This window comes from Nerophis lumbriciformis, linkage group LG38, assembly GCF_033978685.3.
Source record: "Nerophis lumbriciformis linkage group LG38, RoL_Nlum_v2.1, whole genome shotgun sequence".
In the NCBI taxonomy this organism is placed as follows: Eukaryota; Metazoa; Chordata; class Actinopteri; order Syngnathiformes; family Syngnathidae; genus Nerophis; species Nerophis lumbriciformis.
This window is the reverse complement of record NC_084585.2, coordinates 17,346,973-17,370,611: the sequence shown is the minus strand read 5'-3', so window position 1 is coordinate 17,370,611 and position 23,639 is coordinate 17,346,973. Positions and strand designations below refer to the sequence as shown.

The following is a 23,639-nucleotide window of genomic DNA, read 5'->3' as shown; positions in this document are numbered from 1 at the left end:
TGGAAAGATTTAGTAGAGAACATCGACGATAAAGTTCGCAACTTTTGGTCGCTGATAAAAAAGCCTTGCCTGTACCGGAAGTAGCAGACGAGTAGCGTGACGTCACAGGTTGTGGAGCTCCTCACATCTGCACATTGTTTACAATCATGGCCATCAGCAGCGAGAGCGATTCGGACCGAGAAAGCGACTATTTCCCCATTAATTTGAGCGAGGATGAAAGATTCGTGGATGAGGAAAGTGAGAGTGAAGGACTAGAGGGCAGTGGGAGCGATTCAGATAGGGAAGATGCTGTGAGAGGCGGGTGGGACCTGATATTCAGCTGGGAATGACTAAAACAGTAAATAAACACAAGACATATATATACTCTATTAGCCACAACACAACCAGGCTTATATTTGATATGCCACAAATTAATCCCGCATAACAAACACCTCCCCCCTCCCGTCCATATAACCGGCCAATACAACTCAAACACCTGCACAACACACTCAATCCCACAGCCCAAAGTACCGTTCACCTCCCCAAAGTTCATACAGCACATATATTTCCCCAAAGTTACGTACGTGACATGCACATAGCGGCACGCACGTACGGGCAAGCGATCAAATGTTTGGAAGCCGCAGCTGCATGCGTACTCACGGTACCGCGTCTGCGCATCCAACTCAAAGTCCTCCTGGTAAGAGTCTCTGTTGTCCCAGTTCTCCACAGGCCAATGGTAAAGCTTGACTGTCATCTTCCGGGAATGTAAACAATGAAACACCGGCTGTGTTTGTGTTGCTCCAGTCGGCCGCAATACACCGCTTCCCACCTACAGCTTTCTTCTTTGTTGTCTCTATTGTTCATTGAACAAATTGCAAAAGATTCACCAACACAGATGTCCAGAATACTGTGGAATTTTGCGATGAAAACAGACGACTTAATAGCTGGCCACCATGCTGTCCCAAAATGTCCTCTACAATCCGTGACGTCACGCGCTGACGTCATCATACCGAGACGTTTTCAAGAGGATATTTCGCGTGAAATTTAAAATTGCACTTTAGTAAGCTAACCCGGCCGTATTGGCATGTGTTGCAATGTTAAGATTTCATCATTGATATATAAACTATCAGACTGCGTGGTCAGTAGTAGTGGGTTTCAGTAGGCCTTTAAAGTACGCATGTCAAACATGCGGCCCGCGGGCCTGACAGGTTCAATCCGGCCCGAGAGATGAGTTTGCTAAGTGTAAAATTGAGCTGCATATTTAAATGAAAGCAACTGCTGTTCTAAATGAGTCCACTGGATGTCGCAATCGCAATTCTGTTAGTCAAGCAAATAGTTTGTACTGGGGCGAGCATGTATACAGAGCAAGAGGTACACGGTAAAGTGGGGCTTTAAAAACAAACAGGAGTATAATAAACACTTAAAATGCTGCACGTTGATATAGTTCTGTGAAATGTATTGTCTTCCATGCAAATTAAAAGAAAGTGAAGAGTGGAAATGACAAGTGAGGTAGTGAAAACATAAAATAATTTGTATTTATGCTTTATTTTATTTTTTGTTCTATCCTATACGGGCTGTGACTTAAAGTTGAATTGCTTTGTAGTAGGGTTGTACGGTATACCGGTATTAGTATAGTACCGCGATACTAATGAATCATTTTCGGTACTATACCGCCTCTGAAACGCCCTGGAATAGAATGATAAATGACACAATATGTTACTGCATATGTCAGCAGACTAATTAGGAGTCTTTATTTGTTTACTTACTACTAAAAGACAGGTTGTGTAGTATGTTCACTATTTTATTTAAGGACAAACTTGCAATAAGAAACATATGTTTAATGTACCCTAAGATTTTTTGTTAAAATAAAACCAATAATGCAAATTTTTTTGTGGTCCCCTTTATTTAGACAAGTACTGAAAAGTATCGAAATAATTTTAGTACCGGTACCAAAATATTGGTATCGTTACAACTAGGGATGTCCGGTAATGGCTTATTGCCGATATACGATATTCCGATATTGTCCAACTCTTTAATTACCGATTCCGATATCAACCGATACCGATATCAACAGATATATGCAGTCGTGGAATTAACACATTATTATGCCTAATTTGGACAACCAGGTATGGTGAAGATAAGGTACTTTTTAAAAAAATTAATAAAATAAGATAAATAAATTAAAAACATTTTCTTGAATAAAAAAGAAAGTAAAACAATATTAAAACAGTTACATAGAAACTAGTAATTAATGAAAATTTGTAAAATTAACTGTTAAAGGTTAGTACTATTAGTGGACCAGCAGCACGCACAATCATGTGTGCTTACGGACTGTATCCCTTGCAGACTGTATTGATATATATTGATATATAATGCAGGAACCAGAATATTAATAACAGAAAGAAACAACCCTTTTGTGTGAATGAGTGTAAATGGGGGAGGGAGGTTTTTTGGGTTGGTGCACTAATTGTAAGTGCATCTTGTGTGTTTTATGTTGATTTAATAAAATAAAAAAAACTACAACAAAAAAAACGATACCGATAATAAAAAAACCGATACAGATAATTTCCGATATGACATTTTAACGCATTTATCGGCCGATAATTTCGGCAGGCCGATATTATCGGACATCCCTAGTTACAACACTACATTGTAGATACACTGAGATGAAGTCTAAGTTGATTGTGTTCTTCATGATGTTTTTGAAACTGCACCAATTTTTCCTTCAGAATTTAACTAACTTGAAGTGTTTTGTCAAGAGGATTATTTGCTTGTTCTATTTTGGGCCGAAGTAAAACCAAATAAAACAATCTCAACTTGTCCAAGTTGTATTTTTAAGTTATCATGCCATGATTTTACTCGTCCGGGCCCACGTTGGAATTGATTTTCCTCCATGCGGCCCCTGAGCTAAAATTACTTTGACACCCCCTTGACTTAAACAATCTTCTTTCCAAATGAATTTACAATGTTTCAACCAAAAATTAATCAAAAAGTTATTATGGCAACTACGGCCTTTGGCCTCTACGTATGGTAGATCGTACCGGGCTTTTACTGATGTGCTAAAAGTTATTTTTTGTTTAGAATCGACATATAATATTAACTGTTCTTTGTTAATGCGCATTATAAATATTTTATAAAGTGTAATGATAAATGGTCTCTATTTATTTAGCGCTTTACTATACCTGGAATCATAGGCGCCAATCTACATTTCTGCCAGTTGGTGCTCGGTGTGTGTGTATTAGTGTTGTCCCGATACCAATATTTTGATACCGGTACCAAAAGTATTTCGGTACTTTTCTAAATAAAGGGGACCACAAACAATGTCATTATTGGCTTTATTTTAACAAAAAATCTTAGGGTACATTAAACATATGTTTCTTATTGCAGTTTTGTCCTTAAATAAAATAGTGAACATACTAGACAACTTGTCTTTTAGTAGTAAGTAAACAAACAAAGGCTCCCAATTAGTCTGCTGACGTATGCAGTAACATATTGTGTCATTTATCATTCAATTATTTTGTCAAAATTATGAGGGACAAGTGGTATAAAATGAATTATTAATCTACTTGTTCATTTACTGTTAATATCTGCTTAGTTTCAACATGTTCTATCTACACTTCTGTTAAAATGTAATAATCACTTATTCTTCTGTTGTTTGATACTTTACATTAGTTGTTGTTTAGTGTGGTTTATATGGCACATGTTTATGACAGTGTTGGCATTGTTCATACTGCCACCCTTAGTGTGACATGTATGGCTGTTGAGTAAGTATGCCCTTAATTCGTTCGTGGGCAGTGTGTTCAAAGTCAAGATGAATGTGTCATTAGTTTGTTATCGGGCAAAATAAAGCCTTGGTAAGAGTTTGTTAATTATAGACTATTTGATCTGTGACTATTTTATTATGTGAAACGAACCAAATTTGGCCCGCCGTGTAATTTCACTTGGCCCTTGAGGCGATATCAAATTAACACTAAAGCTGGCCCGCCGATCCTCCCGGGAGTCTTCCAAACGCCAGCCAGCCAAACGAGTGCTGGCCCAGTCACATAACATGTGCGGCTTCTGCACGCACACACATTAAAATGCAACGCATACTTCATCAACAGCGATACAGGTTACACTGAGGGTAGCCGAATAAAAAACTTCAACATTGTTAGAAATATACGCCACACTGTGAATCCGCACCAAACCAGAACCCTTTGCAGCACTAACTCTTCCGGGACGCTACAAGGTGTGTGTGTGTGGGGGGGAGGATTGGTGGTAGCGGGGGTGTATATTGTAGCGTCCCGGAAGAGTTAGTGCTGCAAAACATTCTAGGTATTTGTTCTGTTGTGTTTATGTTGTGTTACGGTGCGGATGTTCTCCCGAAATGTGTTTGTCATTCTTGTTTGGTGTGGATTCACAGTGTGGCGTATGTTTCTAACAGTGTTAAAGTTGTTTATACGGCCACCCTCAGTGTAACCTGTATCGCTGTTGATCAAGTATGCGTTGCATTCGCTCGTGTGTGCGTACAGGAGCCGCACATATCTTGTGACTGGGTCTGAACGATGTTAGAATGGATGAAAAGCGGACATGACGATAGCTCGTAGAGTACGTTAAAGGTTAATTTGTTCAACCTTGGCCCGCGGCTTTGTTCAGTTTTAAATTTTGGCCCACTCTGTATTTGAGTTTGACTTTTCAAGTTTGTTGTGAGGTCGTTCCATTCCTTTATCGCTTTATATGAAAAGGCTGATCGGTTTCCTCCCACCTCCAAAGACATGCACCTGAGGATAGGTTGATTGGCAACACTAAATTGGCCCTAGTGTGTGAATGTGAGTGTGAATGTTGTCTGTCTATCTGTGTTGGCCCTGTGATGAAGTAGCGATTTGTCCAGGGTGTACCCCGCATTCTGCCCGAATGCAGCTGAGATAGGCTCCAGCGACCCCCCGCAAACCCGAAAGGGACAAGCGGTAGAAAATGGATGGATGGGGCACGGTGGAAGAGGGGTTAGTGCATCTGCCTCACAATACGAAGGTCCTGAGTAGTTCTGAGTTCAATCCCGGGCTCAGGATCTTTCTGTGTGGAGTTTGCATGATCTCCTCATGACTGCGTGGGTTCCCTCCGGGTACTCCGGCTTCCTCCCACCTCCAAAGACATGCACCTGGGGATAGGTTGATTGGCAACACTAAATTGGCCCTAGTGTGTGAATCTGAGTGTGAAAGTTGTCTGTCTATCTGTGTTGGCCCTGCGATGAGGTGGCGACTTGTCCAGGGTGTACCCCGCCTTCCGCCCGATTGTAGCTGAGATAGGCTCCAGCGACCCCCCGCGACCCAAAAGGGACAAGCGGTAGAAAATGGATGGATGGATGGATTGTGCAAAAGAGGTTTTACACCTGGGTACGCTACACTGCCCCCTGGTGGAGGCTTGTGTGTTTATAGTTGTCACAGCAGATGTAAACTGGACAAAGTGCTTAAGTGGCGCTGGTGCAGTTTTATTTAGGATTCGATGGGCCATTCGTATTGATGCTAATCTTTGAATGTTAGCAAAATTGAACAATCTATATTTTTGGAGAACTAAACAGTGATGGTGGGGTTGTGGTTTTTGTCAAGGATTTGGAGCGATTGTTGCGACTTGTCCAGGGTGTACACCGCCTTCCGCCCGAATGCAGCTGAGATAGGCTCCAGCACCCCCCGTGACCCCAAAAGGGACAAGCGGTAGAAAATGGATTGATGGATGGTTTGTGCAAGGATTCCATTGGCCGAGGTGTCATTTTGCTTGCATGGGACCAACATCCATCCATCCATCCATCCATCCATTTTCTACCGCTTGTCCCTTTTGGGGTCGCGGGGGGTGCTGGAGCCTATCATTATACAATAATAAAAACGAGACATAATCATTGCATTAAAATAAGTTTGAGCTGCCTCCAGTGTTAACAAATTCCTGATACATTTGAAAAATGTTATGTTGTACTTAAGTCTCTGGCCCATCTGTTTGATATGTTTTTTAAAAGCCAAGTGTTGGGTCCAAAATGACACCCAGGTAACGATATTCACTAACATTTTGTATTATTTCCTTATTAACAGTTATATTTGGAAAATATAATTATTTATATTTGTTTACAAAATACATTGTTGCCGTTTTCTTAATGTTTAATGTAAGACTAGAGTCATGTAGCCATCTGGCCATCTTCTCCATGGCTGCTGTAAGTTTTTTGGCAACCATTTCAGCGTCCTTTCCCCCAACTACAAATAACCGTGTCATCGGCATACATCTGGATATTTACATCCTCACGTACAGATGGCAGGTCGTTTATATAAATGGAGAAAAGAAGAGGGCCGATGTTACTCAGTGTATTCTTCCATCCATCCATAGTCTACCAGAGAGAACAAGTCCACACCTTATGTCAAAAATGATTTACGACCTAGCTGTCAAAAATGATTTACGACCTAGGTGTCAAAAGGTCAAATGATTAATGACCTTAGGGTCAAAAGGTCAAATGATTAATGACCTTGGGGTCAAAGGTCAAAGGGGGTGGGGTTATGGAAAGGTCAGAGGGAGGGGGGAGGAGGGGGGAATACACCTTGTGTCAGAAATGATTAATGACCGGGATACACCTTGTGTCAGAAATGATTGATGACCCTAGAAGAGGAGGTGGGGTTATGGAAAGGTCAGAGGGAGGGGGGTATGAGGAGTCCCACGAGTCCCGCAGCCGGCCTTGTGAACCCCGACAAAGACATGGGAGGAGTGGGGGAGAAAAGTTGGAAAAGTGGTCAAAAGTCCTCAAAATGTTCAAAAATCACACGCGTAATAAACACCAGGTGCTCTCATTTTCTCACACATACGCACACACACACAAAGTCTCACCTTGATACACTTTTGTGCGTGAAAATAACAAGATACATGCTGAAAAACATATTTAAAAGCTGGAAAAACTCTGGTAGAGCACACTCTTCAGAGGGTTTTGAGAATGAGGGGTAATTATTTTTTTTTTTTACTGATTGTAATATATCTGTTTAGAGTTTATATAATAACAAGTATTTATTCTAAATAAAAGCAGTTAAACACCGCGTCGAAATTCACGCTCAGCCGAGGGACGTTCTCGGGGAAGCTTCATCCATTTTGCGTAAGTACTGGTTATTTTTTACATTGTTTTATTACCTCTGTTTTACAACGTTATTGGTTTATTTTATTAGACGATGATCTAGTCGACGCAGAAGTAAGAGACAACGAGCTTTGTTTGATTCATCTTACAAAGTTGAAAAACGACTCTAGCGGTGAGTTTAAACTATTGATTTGTTTGATATTATTTGTAATCATTATTTTGTTTTATAGAGGGGATGTGGGAAGATTCTAAAGAGATCTCTTTTTCACAATCACAGTTTGGTGAGTCAAATGATTTTCAATTTACAAGAAAAAACATACATTATACAATATATATATATATATATATATATATATATATATATATATATATATATATATATATATATATATATATATATTTACTTACAGATGTTTCTTTTACGCCTCTGGCACGTTGGTCGGTCTTAACCGAACGTTCGACGGCATCACACCTCCCGCCAAAACGTTCCGAAGAAGTCTACATCGAAGACCAGCTTGCGGAGGAGGAGGAGGAGGAGGAAGTTTTAAGACAAAAGAGTCCTGCCATTGAAGAATTGTTCCCGGACAAAATTGTCGAAAAAGACGTCGAATGTCCCTCCGTTGAAGACTTGCTTACGGAGGATGCGGAGGATTTTTTCCCGGTAAAGAGTCCAGAGGAGGCCGCCGACGAAGTCGTTGAAGGCTCGCTTGCTGTGGATGAGAAGGTTTTTCTCCCGTCAAAGATTCCAGAGGAGGCCGCCGTCGAAGGCTTGCTCAGGGACAACATCATCGAAAAAGACGGCGAAAGTCCTACATGCTCCCGCTGTAAGTTATTTTTGTTTTCTGTATGTTTTTCCTAAATGCGTCGGAGTTTTGAGGAGCTCCTCACACTAGAACGTTGTCAGCCCAAATGAATTTCGCGCTCAGAGAAGTAGGCGGGGTTTGATTCCGGTTGGTGTGGGTTTGTTTCCGGGTGCGATTGTGAGAGTGTTGAGTGAAAACGACAGCGCCACATGCGGTTAAAGTCGATCATGTTTTTTATTTTTTTTATTTTTTTTATTTTTACAGGCGGTAAGAAGAAGCGGAAGAGGAAGAGTCGACAGCCGAGCAGACTGGAGCAAAAAAGACAACGGATCAGACAACACTACAAGATACTGGCTCGTACCTTTGAGATGTTGTCTGACATTGTTTAATACATGTTTGATTGATATAACTGCTTTATAATTTTTTTTTTTTTTTTTTTTTTTTTTAGAGAAATAGAATGGCCGACGAAAAAATTGTAGTTTCGCCCGAATTAGTGGAGGATGACGGAGAAATAGAAAACGAAAACGTTCCTATTCATCATTTAGAATCAAATAAAGGGGTAGAACGTGATTCACAGTTTTTCAATCCTTTACAACAAGCGCTAGGTCATGTAGAATCAAATAACCAAGCAGAATGTGATTCGGACTTTTTTCATTCTTCACACACTGCAATTTATCATTCAAACTGGAAATCAAACTATAACCCGTCTTTGCAAGATACTCATAACGGATTAAATTTAAACACAAACACAGACGCACACACGCAACCGCAGCAACAGGGAGATTTGGAGGGGGAAGGGGTACAGCCATAGGGTGAAATGGCGGGGGTGCAGCAGCAGCGGACAACTCATGACCATCCAAATTTAAATGAGACCCAGAGAGGTGAGGGTTTAAATGTCTTGAGACGCGAAGTGATTAACAATGTTGAGTTAAAAAGTGTTTTATCTTTTCCTCAAAACACCGGTGTAACAGATTACGCCACATTTTACCGTCGAGTCATGGGGAACCTTGAAAACTTGACAAATAGGGTCGTTGAGGAGGCTAGACCCAACGACATCGTTCAATTAGAGTTTATCGGTGACAGGGCGCGAAAACACGCTTCATTTACGTTTCAAAACGATGCCGGGGAAGTAATGAATGCTTTTCAAAACGTGCTAGACCTGCTGGTACAATCAAACGCAGAAATTATGAACGACGACGAAATACAGGTAGTAGTTCAAGTGATACATAATCCTAGAGGCGGTGTTAGAAGAAAAGCCGAAACCCTTTTGGAACATGAACTCAACAAAAAGAAAGCTCACTATCTGTATAAACCAAACAACGCGAATAATCATCTCTGTTTTGCCATCAGCCTAGCCCATCTGATTCATCCCGAATTTACGGATAGTCAGGCTGTGCTGGAGGCTAAACAAATAGAGAAAAGCGGGCTTAGACGATCAAACCCCCGTCACTTTCAGTCATATTCATGCGTTTGAAAAAGTCGTGCGACGTAAAATTGTCATACTGTACAGAGAAGAGGATCAACGCCCCTTCTCGCTGTTTGAGACAGATTCCCCTAAATCAGATAATCCGTTGTATTTGTATTTATCTCAAAATCATTACAACGGTATCATCAACATTAAAGGATTTTTGTCAAAACCGTACGTTTGCCACTACTGCTACAGAGGGTACTTCAAAGCCAACAGACACAAATGCGACGGTCATTGCGTGGTCTGTACAATTCCCGACTGTGTAAAAATAACGACAAAATCAGTCTTTTGCCAGGATTGCAACATGTGGGCACGTACACCTACATGTCTACTCAAACATAGGGAAAAACAGTCGGTAATGGGTAAACTACTCAGCATTTGCGATCGGCGGAAAAAATGCCTTGAATGCTGGCTATATTACGAAGTACCCGTTTCTACAGGTATCGACAATCACAAGTGTCCCAAGTCAAAATGTCGAATATGTAAAGTGGAGTTACCCCGCAGTGACACAGAGGCAGCAGGAACAGGACATCTTTGCTATATACAAAAACTACCAAGCGATGTAAAGCACAATGATAACATCATATTTTACGATTTTGAGACGTTTGTTGGTGCCAACAGTACACACATTCCCTTTCTAGTCTGTACAAAGACGTTGCAAGGAGAAGAGTGGTGTGCTTTTGGTACGGACTGCGTTACAGTTTTCCTCACACTTTTTAGGAAAGCTTGTTATCGTCAATCTACATTTATCGCCCACAATTCGAGAGGATTTGACGGATACTTGATTCTGAGTGGTATGGTACAGTTGGGCATAGCACCCTCTATCATTATGCAGGGGAGTAAAGTTCTCTGTTTTGAAGACCGTGATTTTAGGCTAAAATACATTGACTCGGTTTCCTTTCTTACCATGCCACTCAGTGCCATGCCTAAAGCGTTGGGACTCAATGATTGCTGGTCCAAGGGGTATTTTCCTCACAAATTTAGTTCGGAGGAACATTTAAGCTATGTAGGAAAATACCCCCCAATCAGCAATTACGGAGTAGAAGGCATGACGGCCGACGAGCGGGACAAGTTTGAGACGTGGTATCGTAAAAAGAGCAGAGAGGTCTTTGATTTTCAAAAACAAGCGGTACATTACTGCAAAAACGACGTCGACGTTCTTCGTGCAGGATGCATCAAATTTAGAGCTGAGTTTATGCATGAGACGCATGTTGATCCTTTTAGCCGTATCACCATAGCGTCAGCCTGCATGAAGGTGTTTGTGACTAATTTCCTCGAACCAGACTCTCTAGCCATACCTTCCCCGGATAACTACCAAGGGACGTGTAAAAAATACTCGCACGCCAGCATCCAATGGTTAGAATGGGAGGCGCATCGTCGTGGAATTTTTATACAGCATGCTTTAAACAAAGGAGAAAAACAGATGGGGTCATACTTTGTAGACGGATTTGCTGTAATCGGCGACAAACCGTTTGTCTGGGAATTTCAGGGATGTTTTTATCACGGATGCCCGACGTGTTTTGAACCCAGTGCCGTATGTCCTTTGACAAACACTCGTTATGAAGAGTTGCACAGGGTTGCCGAGGAAAAAATGGAGGCGTTAAAGCGCGACCACAAGGCCAACATCATTATCATCAGAGAGCACGAGTGGAATGAGATGAAAAAATCACAACCCAGGGTGATAAACTTTCTCAAAACTCACAATTTCCCCGAACCTCTCATCCCACGAGATGCTCTTTTTGGGGGTAGGACGAGTGCCTTCAGCTTGAGGCACACGGCAGGTGAGAAGCAGCGTGTATTGTATGAGGATGTCACCTCTCTCTACCCGTACGTCAACAGCGCATTTCCTTACCCATTGGGTCATCCCGTCATCATCCACACGGATTTTGAGGACGTTCAAAACTATTTTGGTCTGGTCAGAGCTATCGTTCACCCTCCTCGAGGTCTCTATTTTCCAGTGCTACCCTACAGAACGGCCAAAGGCAAACTAGTGTTTACACTTTGTCGCACATGCGCCGAAAACAATAACCAACAGGGACCTTGTGAGCATGATGAGGAAGGTAGGGCGCTGACGGGAGTCTGGGTCATGGTTGAATTCAACAAAGCTCTGCAGTTGGGGTACAGAGTCGATAAGATTACGGAGGTATGGCACTTTGAAAAGCAGAGCGGTAGCGTCTTTACGGGTTACGTTCAAACTTTTCTAAAGGGGAAGCAAGAAGCTTCGGGGTATCCTAAAGAAGCCGTCGATGCAGAAAGCAGGGAAAAGTACATTTGCGAATATCGTGAAAATCAGGGAATACTGTTGGATGCTGCAAAAATCGAGGTCAACCCCGCCAAGAGACAGATGTCAAAACTCTTTTTAAACAGTCTTTGGGGAAAGTTTGCGGAGAGGCACAATAGAACTCAGACCACCTTGGTGAAAAAAAGTGAAGAATTTTACAACTTTGTATTTTCAGGAAAATATACGGTTGAATATTTCTCCTTTCTCAGCGATAAGATTGCTATGGTACAGTGGAGATACGGTAAAAACAGCGTGGTGCTTCCCGGTAACACAAACAATGTATTTATCGCCGCTTTTACCACCGCTTACGCACGCTTGAAAATGTATGGTTACCTAGAGAAGCTGCAAGAGAGAGTTCTTTACACAGACACCGATAGTTTAATCTACACGGTAAACGAGGGGGAAGCTTCTCTGGAGACGGGCTCCTATCTAGGGGATTTGACGGATGAGTTGGGGGGCGACAGCATTCAAGAATTTGCCTCTGCCGGTCCAAAGAGTTATGCCTACCAAACCCTACGGGGTAAAAAAAACTGTGCTGCGTGCCAAGGGAATTACTCAAAACAGAGAGTGTTGCGAGAGGGTCAACTTTGACAGCGTCAAAGATTTGGTAGAGGGATATCTACAGGGAGAGAAAACCGGTGAGATATACACGCCTCATCATCAAATTGCTCGTGATAAAAGGGGCTTCCTTTTAAAAAACACTTCATTCGAAAATAAGTTTAGAGTAGTGTATGACAAAAGACGTCTCTTTCCCGACGGGAAAACTTTACCATTTGGGTATGAGAGAGGGGAAAAAAATGGACAAAATGGAACAAGTAGACTTTGATCCTAGATTTTATACACCTTTTTCATGCTTGGTTGTAGGGCCTAGCGGTTGTGGAAAGACTTTTTTTGTAAAATGTATATTGGAAAATTGTGAACACGTCATGAACTCTGTACCCGATAATATTGTGTGGATTTATACTTCTTTTCAACCCATCTATGCAGAACTAAAAAAGATGAATAAAAAAAATAAAATTTGTGAAAGGACTGCCTGATTCTTTTGAAGATGAAAACTTGTTTCCGGACGATCAAACTCATCTGGTCATTTTGGATGATGTTATTTTCCAAGCCTCCAATCATCCAGAAGTGGTTAAAATTTTCACTCAGTATAGACATCATAGAAATATGAGCGTTATGATGCTGACCCAGAATGTTTTTCATCAAGGTAAATTTTCACGCACAATTAGCTTAAACTGTAATTATATGATACTGTTTAAGAACCCGAGGGACAGATTGCAGATTAACGTGTTGGCTCAACAAATGTTCCCCTCGCAAAAAAGTTTTTTCTTGGAAAGTTTTGCGGATGCAACTTTGGACGCTCATGGGTATTTAGTGGTTGACCTGACACATTTTTGTCCAGAACAATACAGACTGAGGTCGGGTTTGCTTCCGCATCAGTGGCCCGTTGTGTACGTGCCGAAAACATAATTTGAAAATGTCAAAGCGTGTAAAAAGGAACGGACCTATGTTAAAAGCTCTGTACCATGCCTCGCCTCAAAAACGTCGAGACATTCTGAGTTATGGCTCTCCAGACTTTATCCAGACGCTGTGTGAAATTGCTTTAAATATTTTGAAGGGTAATGTGCCCTTATCTCAGTCTCAATTTGCTAAACTTAAAAAACAAAAGAAAATCATCAGACTGCTGGCCGATAAAAGGACCGGACTGAAACGCAAACGCCAGACTCTGATGAAACAGTCGGGCGGTTTTCTTTTACCTTTGCTCTCTACAATCGTGCCTTTTATAGGGAGTCTTATCGGAGGATTGACCGGAAAAGGTTGAAGATGAAAAAGGCTCAAAAAATGTTTCTCCTATCCCCCCAACAATTAAATCGTCTGAATCGATCTGAGCAGACCATCAGACACTCGGCGGGGGATGATCTGGACGCTAAAATGAGAGACGTCTTAAACGAACCGGGAATGAATCCTCATGAAAGAATAAAAATATACGACACCCTGATGCAGAGATATCTTAGTTTGGTGAAGCAGGGGCAACGTGAGGAAAAAAAGATGACTGTGACTTTACACAAGGATTCGACAGACGACCCGTGGAATGTCTCTGAAAAGATGGATAAACCAAGGAACACAGCCGGGGAGTCGGAGGATGTCACGATGATCCAAGTTATAAAAAACCTCCCCCAACGCGATCGTAACAACGCCGAGTACATTATGAAAAAATTATCCGAGAATGGCATGGGGTGGACCATCAAAGGAGAGTTTGTTCAAAACGGAATGCCGTTACTAGGAACTCATATGATCGATTTGCTAAAACATCTGATGCAACGGATCAAAAGACCGCAGAACCGCCCGCCCGAGGGATGGAGAAATTTTTTAACAGTGTTGACGGAGCTAAACGTCCCCGCATCATCTATTCATAACCCCGTAGCACGAGATCAATACAGACGTCTAAAAGCGGGGGTAGAGTTTGAACCGGCATGGAATGAAGAGGAGAAACGGGTTGCTGTGAAAAAATAAACATTTCTATCCCCTGAGAGGAAAAGAAGAAGTAAAAAAGTGACATTGTCCCCGCATTGGCTAAACCTTGAATGATGTGACAAAACTTTTGTTTCAATAAAATGTTTTTATTCATCAAACGCATTGTGTACAGCATTTTCATTTCATTTCAACGATTCAAAAACGTTTCTAAACAACAGACAGCTTGTGCGTTGCAACTACTACTATTATTCTTATTCCAACTTGTACAACGTTGCAATTTTTTAACCAAGGTATGTGCTTCTAGATCATTTTTTACTACATCATCGTCTTATAAAGACAAAACTTGTTCAAAAGACAGTCCGCAAAATCGATGGTACAGATAAACACAGTGTTGACCACATACTACGGACAAAGGGTGTTGAAGCTGAAGGTTGTGGTACAATATCCGCTCAGAACGATTTTCCAAAAAGCTCAAAATGCTCCGAGGATAGTAGTCAAAATCGGGAGAAAATCCATAAGAATCAAAAAAAGTGGAGGTCCCATCTTCCTCCAGAGTCAACGATAACCAGTGCTCCCCCGGCCGATGTCCTTCGTGGGTGTTGACGATAAAGTAGGAGGGTGGGGTGAAGGAGCGAGTCAGCGAGACGAGTTGATCAGAGGCCCATACACCACAGAAAACATCCCCCAACATATGTTGCAGAAGCTTCTCCAATTGATGGTTATTCATTTCCGTCATCAATAATAATCCACCAGCACTTGTCGTTTGGAATCAATTTCCAAAATAGAGTCGTAGCACGCATAAACCACAAGAGTGACCGTGTTGGGTAAGGGCACTCTGAATCTCATTTCCAGTCTTAAAGTTCCGTTAGAAACCCTGGACAGTGCGTCGCTGTCCTCCCCCGGATTGAGATTGAACACAAACAACGAATACCCTCGTTCAAAATCTTGTCTGTTGATGCATAGAGGTAAATCCTTCAGATGCCTCCCTGTAGCGGTAAACATGTTGTAAAACTCTCTGACCGAAGCCCCCTGGTTAAATTGAGGTTGGAAAGCTTTGGAGGGAATTTGTTTTCCCGCTTGACAGAGGGACGTATTCTGCATTAAAATGCTGGAAATTAAAGGGGGAGAGATCTCTTCTTCCGGTGAAAGCTTCGTGGTTCACCATGCCCAGAACAATGTATTTAGGCATCGTCCCCAAAAACAAATTTTCTTGGGTGCATACTCTGGAATTTTCGGGGATAGAGTACGTTTTCACGCTGACCCGTGACAAAGGGTAGAGGGCGTTTCCTTTGAGCAGGGCGGAGGCATGACCCAATCGTACGGCCGGAGAAACGGTGACCTTTTTTGTGAAGAGAGAGGCGCCCAGCACTTTCAGACGAAAAGTACCGTCCGCAGCCCCCATGAGACAAAAGGCGTCGCTGGCACGCGTGAGTTTGATTCTCACATCCACCGAGTTGAGATGGAGTCTCTCACTGAAAAGAATGTCGGCGTGAAGCGGACCCAGTAGATGAACCTCTTTAGATTCGGCCGTGAAAGCGCTTCTGATGTTAAGTCCTTTGTTGGGCCCATTCACGCCGACTATAGAGTCTATAGAGTCGGCGGTGTCTTTGTAAAATAACCCGGCTGAAAATTGACTTTTGAGGGTGGCTTCAGAATAGTTTAGTAGTGTTTCAATTATTGCTCTGTAGGGGTGAGTGGCACTGGATTGAGAAATCAGTCTATCCCCTAGCATAATATCGCATTGGCTAAAGATGGTGTTTAGAGGATAATTGATGAGACCCACGTTTGCATCGAGGGGGATATTTGTTCCATCGGCGCGGGTGATTTTAACCCGCAGGTAAAGTAATGTGTCGTTCAGATCCAAGTACTTTTCACCTTCTCCCGGGATGAAAAATTCAATAGGGCCCCCGTCGGTGATGGCGGACAGAGGCAGGACTTCTGTGTAGGTTTTATCGTCGATGGACATTTGAGTCATAGGAGCTGAAAATAAATCCAGCTCGGCCATCGTGCATTCGGACGAATTTTGATGTAAAGGAGCCATCTTTTTTTAAAATATATCGCTCGAGACGTCGTTGGTCCTTCTCTTTGTAAACCTTTTGCCGACTGATTTTTTTTCCCCTAGGCGTCTGCGTTTTTTATCAATCCTGGAGACACGTCGCCCCGGCGGTCTCTTTCTAGGTTGTCTAGCCAGGACCATTATTCCTCCTGATCCGTCTTGTACTCCTCGACCCATTTTTCCAACGGTATGGCTGAACACGTCGGAAGCGATATTTTTCGCCGCTGTTTTAAGATGAGGTTTGGCCAGGGCAAAACCTCTTTTCACAAGAGGGGATACAAAACGAAACAGCCTCGAAAATACGGAGCCTATCCCACGCCCGTACATCACAGGTGAACCTGCGAAACCGGGGAGGGAACCCCCCACTTGGCTTTCATAATATCCCACTAAACGTAGAGGGTTGTGCAGGGATTGACTCATTCTCGATGTTGGTGGTTTTTTACTTTCTGACGGGTCTAAAGTGAAGCTTCACGATAGTCTTGCCAAAGGTGAAGTCGACGTATTTGTTTTGATCGGATTTAACCTCCACCCTGATGTTTTCAATGTGATTTTTGGAGACGGGTAAATAGTAGGCAGGGTTAAAATACTTGGTGACAATGTCCCCGTAAGCTCCTTGTACACTCACGATTCTCAAGAGAGGAGCATAAGCGTCGCCTACTATCTGAGGACGCACCACGTCACTGTAACAGTAAAGGTGGTAGAAACCGGCATTTATATCCAATGGATAGGGGGCCCATCCATGGTCAAACTTGATCCACTTTCCAGGTCGCACTCCCATGATGTAAGCCAGGGGAGGAGGAAAACGAAAATGAGTTTGACCCCCTGATAGATAGGAGATTCGCTTTTTAACGTCATCAAAGGCTATCCACACACCAGGGTCAATTTTTTGTAAAGAATCATTCAGCTCATTTATGAATCGTGTAACATTCTCGTAACATCCTCCTCTCATTTCTTGACGGAAAACTATCCCCTCTTGAGGGTTGCTTACAGGACCCTTGTTAGAACCCTCATCCGCTTCCGTGTTTAAGGTAGAAGAATGAAAAACTTGCGAGTTGTCCTGTGATGAGGTGTCAACTTGTCCAGGGTGTACCCCGGCTTCCGGCCGTTTGAAGGTGAGATAGGTTCCAGCGTTCCCACGTTCCTGAAGGGAATAAGCTTTCTCCTCTTGGGGATTGCTTACAGGACCCTTGTTAGAATCCTTATCCGCTTCCGTGTTTAAGGTAAAAGAATGAAAAACTTGTGAGTTCACCGCAGGCTGGGGGTTCTTTTTCCATTCATAAAATACTCCGTTACAAACATTATACCAGGAGCGAGGGTATGAAATCTCTGTTAAGGCCACCTCCCATGAGCCTGCTAAATCTATATGTTGAGTCAAATCTATCTGGTAATGGGAACTTTTGTTTTTTTTAAACACGTTGAGGCTGGCGTTGGAGGGTAGGGTAAGGTAAAAACACTCGTAGGAATGATCCATAATGCTCGTTGATCTTTTGTCCTCGAGACTGGGAGGCTCGTCACGGCATTAGATTGTTTTATACATTTGTAAGGAGGTCGTCGTCCACCCAACTGTTGAATTTTTCGGGCCAGTTTTTCCAGCGCACTAGAACTTGTTTTTTTCCGCCAACCGTCCGTCGTTTTAAAATTTCCTCCACGTGATAGAGCTTGTTCTCACTCTCTTTTACTTTTTGCAACTCAGCTTCGTAAAAAGAACCTTCTATTATTTCTCCGTCAAAATCTTTCAGTTTGTATGCGGGGGGAGAGCGAGGGAGACGTTGGGTTATTGTAAACACCTCGTTTGTAAAACTCTGTTCATATTTTTTATCAAACACTCCTCTCACTTTGGATATTCTCACCGTATCTCCCGTGGCAAATTTGTATTTGTGTTTGGACGCTGTGGTTGAGCCGTAGAGATTCTCAAACACTTGAGGGGTATTTTTTAAAGTCACATCATCCGGTTTCATTTTAATACTGCTGTGATATCCCTGGTTGTAGCTTTTTAACAAGTCTTGTAAGACGTCTAGGTAGCGCCTAGTATTGTTGGCTGTAAAATATCTCCACATTCGTCCTTTCAAAGTACGATTAAATCTTTCAACCACCGAGGCTTTGAGATCGCTGGCTGTAGAAAAATGTACAATATTGTGTTTCTTCATCAGAGCTTGAAAACTTTTGTTGAAAAATTATTTTCCCGCGTCAGTTTGTAGTTTACGAGGGATCTGCCTTTCCTCCAACACTGATTGAAACGCTTTAACCACGTCATCGGCGGTCTTTCTCTTCAAAACCCTCGCATAGGCCTACTTGGAAAATACATCGATGACCGTTATTAAATAATTAAAACCGTCGTTATATTCAGCCAAGGCTTGCATGTCGCAGAGGTCGGCTTGAAATTGGTCTAAAGGTCGAGGTACAAAGACTCTGTTTCTTGGAAATTTGATGCGAGCCGGTTGATGGAGTGTATAGGCACCCTGCCCCATTAAATATTCTTGAACTTTTTCTCTTTTGACACATTGCCCCGTTTCATCCTGTACAGCTCTACGGAGTCGATCTACCCCTCCAAAACTACCCGGGTGTGCGGGTGTATAGTACGCTTTTTCCATAGCTTTCTTCATTGTGAAAAGACACAGAGAAATGACCTCGGTTTGATTGGTACACATTTCTTTTATTCATTCATGAGAAACAATACAGTGTATCTAAAACAATTTGTTTTTATTCATGAGAAACAATACATAAAAACAACACAGTGTATCTAAAACAATTTGTTTTTATTCATGAAAAACAACACCGTGTATCTAAAACATTTTGTTTTTATTCATGAAAAACAACACGATGTATCTAAAACATTTTTCTATAAACTATAAACTATAATCAAGGTTTGATGAAAAACAGGTATACCGTAGGTAAATTTAATCGCATTGTGTAGTTTTTGTAGTTCAAACAAAACATTGACGGGGATGTCACGTCGCAGACGATACATTGTCATATCAACAAACAGAGCATATAAAACAAACACATGACAAGGTGAGGGTTGAAAAGACTTTTCTTTAGACCATTCAGCCAAAATGATTTCAAAAATGTCAAAGTCCAAAGCATGAGAGACAACGGCTTTCTTGATAGTTTCCCATGCGGGCTGAGAGCGGGCATAGTCAAGAATGATTTGTAGTTTTTGAGGTCTGTCTCGTTTTAGAATAAATGCTTCTATCACATCCGTCAATGGGTAAATAACAGCGTGGTTCTCGACAAAGTATACAAGTTTCCCCCAATAATTACCCATCTTTTTTTTTTTTAATTCTTCCAACACTCTTGTCACCATATCCAAATGTCCCAAAATCGTTTCATCATCCGTCACCATCTCGTTGTACATGTCATCTATGGACCCCCAGATATCTTTCTCAGATTCCAGTTGAGACAGCAGAGAGTCGGCGTAGGCTTCAACCCTTGAATCCTCGACCTTAATACGACGAAGCATCAGCAAGCGTTGAATGGCCTGAATGAATTTAGGCGTACGCAGACTCTTGACGATTTCGGAGTAGTTGTACAGCAGAAAGTTCTGTTCGTAGGGTTCCAGGCATGGATGTTGTCTCTGGCTCGGATGGTTCACCCAGCAGCCGTAGCACTCGTTCTGCCTGAACCTGCAAATGGCCTGGCTGAGGAGATGAAACACGGCCGTTTTCACCGTGCTGGCGAAAAACAACAACAGACCCCCATCGATTTCATCGCCGATGTGCAATGTGGGCTCCAAGAGTGACGGGGATGGTGGCTGGGATGTTGGCGGAGTTATGTTTACGAAACAATTCTCCTTTTCCTCCTCCTCCGCATCATTGTCTGGCAAAGACTGTGTAGCGTCGCTGGTTTTCATCCCCCGTCTGCCGAGGCATCTGCTGAAGCGACACGGCGGGACTGAAGGCGTCTCTTCGTCGTACGCATCCTCCGTCGTCTCAGGAGGGTTAAAAATCTCAGCCATGGCTGCATCCATGGTTGCTTCATCAGTCTGTTATAATTGGTCCTGTGGTATAAAACAGGTCTTTATGCGTCTAATTGTAATCTTGTTTGCCATTTTCTTGTTTGAGAGGTCCTTGCGTTCAGAAAGGGAACCGATGTGGCTTGGTCAAAAATTGCAGGAATGGTTTGTTTTTAAAGGGTACAAAAAAAAGGAACCGATGTGGATTGGTCAAAAAAATTGTTGGGGTGGGTTGTTTTCAAAGGGGGTGGAGTCCGATAAAAAAAAAAGTTTCAACCAATCAGACTATCGGAAGGGTTGTTTTCAAATGGTATTGGTTGAGGTTTCGGCGGGAGTATTCCCTTGAAGGTTATTGGTTGAAACTGAAGCGGTGGAGGTCCTTTCGTACTCCGTCGGGGGTGTGGTCTCAAAGCCCAACCTTCTTCTCGTTGTCACCATACATTTCCAATTCCGACTGCTTCGAAACAAGACATCTATCTTCTCCTTCATTTCCCCCATACACTCTCGCCATGCCGCTATGGGCACGACCACCACCGGTGTAAACACCCCGCATTCGGAGTTGAAAGACTCCAGGGAAAAGACGTCTGGCTCGGTCAACTGGGGCGTATAGGAACCGCTGATTTTAAGAGCACGGAGACTGGCGCGGAAAAACCAACGACCTGAGGCCGAAGATTTCGTCTCCCAAGTAGCGCTAAACAGAATTCTTCTCTCACTCAACTCATCCATCGTCGGGTAAGTAAACAAGCTTCCTTTTACCCGTTTTTCCATCGGAGAAGGATCATGCCAAAGGACATCGGGCATTGTCAGACTTAACACATCCCAAACAACGGTTGATAGCGAAGAAGCAATCGAAAAAGGGCTTTCGTCTCTTCTCTCTTTCAGCTGAAACAAGCAAATATCTCCTGTTTGGTATCTGAAAACATATCCAAAAGATCCAACCATTCCGTAAGCATCCAAGCACCATTTCTCACGCAAAGACTCGGTTGGAGGAATTTGAGTGCGTTTCAAAAAAACTCTACTTTTGCGAGGAGCGGCCAGGTAAGTTTTATTATTTTTATAAATGGAAACTGGAGTTTCACTAATCACTGCTGCTGAAACAAAGGGCTTCTCCATCTTTTCCATTTCCTCTTGGCGCTCGTACTAACAAATACTTTGTTATAACCAAACCCATTCACATATATATGTGTGTGTGTGTGTGTGTGTGTGTGTGTGTGTGTGTGTGTGTGTGTGTGTGTGTGTGTGTGTGTGTGTGTGTGTGTGTGTGTGTGTGTGTGTGTGTGTGTGTGTGTGTGTGTGAAAATGAGAGCACATGCTGTTTATTTCGCGTGTGATTTTTGAACATTTTGAGGACTTTTGACCACTTTTCTCCCCCACTCCTCTCATGACTTTGTCGGGGTTCACAAGGCCGGCTGCGGGACTCGTGGGACTCCTCATACCCCCCCCCCCTCTGACCTTTCCATAACCCCACCTCCTCTTCTAGGGTCATCAATCATTTCTGACACAAGGTGTATCCCGGTCATTAATCATTTCTGACACAAGGTGTATTCCCCCCTCCTCCCCCCTCCCTCTGACCTTTCCATAACCCCACCCTCCCTTTGACCTTTGACCCCAAGGTCATTAATCATTTGACCTTTTGACCCTAAGGTCATTAATCATTTGACCTTTTGACACCTAGGTCGTAAATCATTTTTGACAGCTAGGTCGTAAATCATTTTTGACATAAGGTGTGGACTTGTTCTCTCTTCTACCGCTTGTCCCTCTCAAGGTCGCGGGGGGTGCTGGAGCCTATCACAGCTGCAATCGGGCGGAAGATAGTGTACACCCTGGACAAGTCGCCAGCTCATCACAGCTAGGGCCGACACAGATAGACAGACAACATTCACACACTAGAGCCTTGCCTGGCAAAAAGTGATTCCATATAATATTTTGATACTGACACATAGTTTCTGTGCAAATGTTACTAGATTACCTTTAGTAGAGTAACATAGTCTATATCAATGCTTGTTGAAATACCCTTTAAAAGGCTGAACTTAACCCCAAACGACAACTCGATGCTTAGTGCACTAATTCAACATAATGCATCTACGTCCCCCCTTATATTATGACTTCATTCTTGTTACATGTACAGGAGGAGACGGCACAGACAGGAGGGGCGTCGTTTAAACTATATTTATTTATACATATGCACAAATATATATATATATATATATATATAAATTACAAACAAAGTGTGTGTATTAATCCAAGATGTGTATGGTGTGCGACTATGTGTAGGAATTAAATGAGTGTTACCGGGAGTGTTGAGCGAGAGGTGCGGAAGTCCAAGAGGGGACAAGACAAGCTCGGAGGTCCGTGAGCAGGCGGGAAGTCGGGGGCTATAGCGAGGTGTCAAAGGTCCGTGTCCAGGCGGGAGGTCGAGATCCAAGAGGCAGTCAGGAAAGCAGAGGGAACAAGGGGAGACGAGACACACACCTCGTCACGCGGGAACGGAGGTCTGCTGTTGGAGCGACAAGGAGGACATGAGACAATAAACACGACGGGGGAGAAAACACAGAGAGAGCAGGTTTGCATAGAGTATGATATACGGCTTACTGTACAGGACAAGTAGCTACGTTCTGGCGCGGGATAGCAGATTGTGCAGGCTTATGAAGGCAGATCCTCTGATCAGTGACAGGTGCGCTGATTGCTGGCGATTGATTGCAGCTGCTTGCTGCAGCCGGACTGACACGCGCCCGGCGCGCTCCCGCAAATGTGCCCCGCGCAGCGCATACATGAATGTGCACTGGTGTCCGCTCTGGTCATGACAATTCTAGTAAAATCACAGCTTTCCTCAAAAGAAAAATTATGTTTGCTTTATATATTATGACATTATTCTTCCATGGGAGCACCTCTGTTTCCATACACCCAACTTTCTGTTTTTGATGAAAATTTCCGCCAAACGTTTGACCCAGTTTTTGCGTGCCGCCTGGGTTATTGTCCGTTTGTGCGTGTATCATTCTACAGAAGGGGTGTCAAACTCATTTTAGCTCAGGGGCCGCATGGAGGAAAATCTGTGCACACGCGGGCCGGACTATTAAAATCATGGCATTAAAACTAAAAAATAAAGACAACTTCAGATTATTTTCTTTGCCTTACTTTGGCCAAAAATAGAACAAACACACTCTGAAAATATTACAATAAAAATATAGAAAACAATATGTGCAGCGGTAAAGTTTAGATCCATGAAGGAAAGAAGAAAGTGAATGAATGTTTATGACTGAATACATTTTACATATGCATAAAAATGTGTTTTCTTTTGTATAATTTTTTTTATTATGAATTAATGTTTATGACAACCTTTTTCCAAAACACAATATTAAATGTGAGATATAACAGGATAATTTATAATTTGTTTTCAAAACGCTTACAAAAAAGTGGGACCCTAAATATTTACTGCGAGACTCCATTTTTATGACTTGATGGGGTCTCTTGGAGAATTGACACTCCTGTTCTACAGACTCTGGTTATGGAAGTATTATTGTAGCAAAATGATATACAAAAATGTATT

The 23,639-nt window shown here is 42.5% G+C and overlaps 1 protein-coding gene across 2 annotated transcripts in view; it reads left to right on the top strand.

Annotated features, from left to right (window-relative positions):
- hyal2b (hyaluronidase 2b) overlaps nucleotides 1-23,639 on the top strand; it is a 54,767-nt gene that overhangs the window by 24,238 nt on the left and 6,890 nt on the right. The window contains exon 4 of one of the 2 annotated variants that reach the window (XM_061932698.2): nucleotides 8,125-8,632. The exons of the other annotated variant lie outside the window; for it this stretch is intronic. Coding sequence (XP_061788682.2) covers nucleotides 8,125-8,280 — 156 coding nt within the window. The 3' untranslated portion in view covers nucleotides 8,281-8,632. Of the gene's footprint in view, nucleotides 1-8,124; nucleotides 8,633-23,639 lie in introns of those variants that run through there. 2 annotated transcript variants of the gene reach the window in all.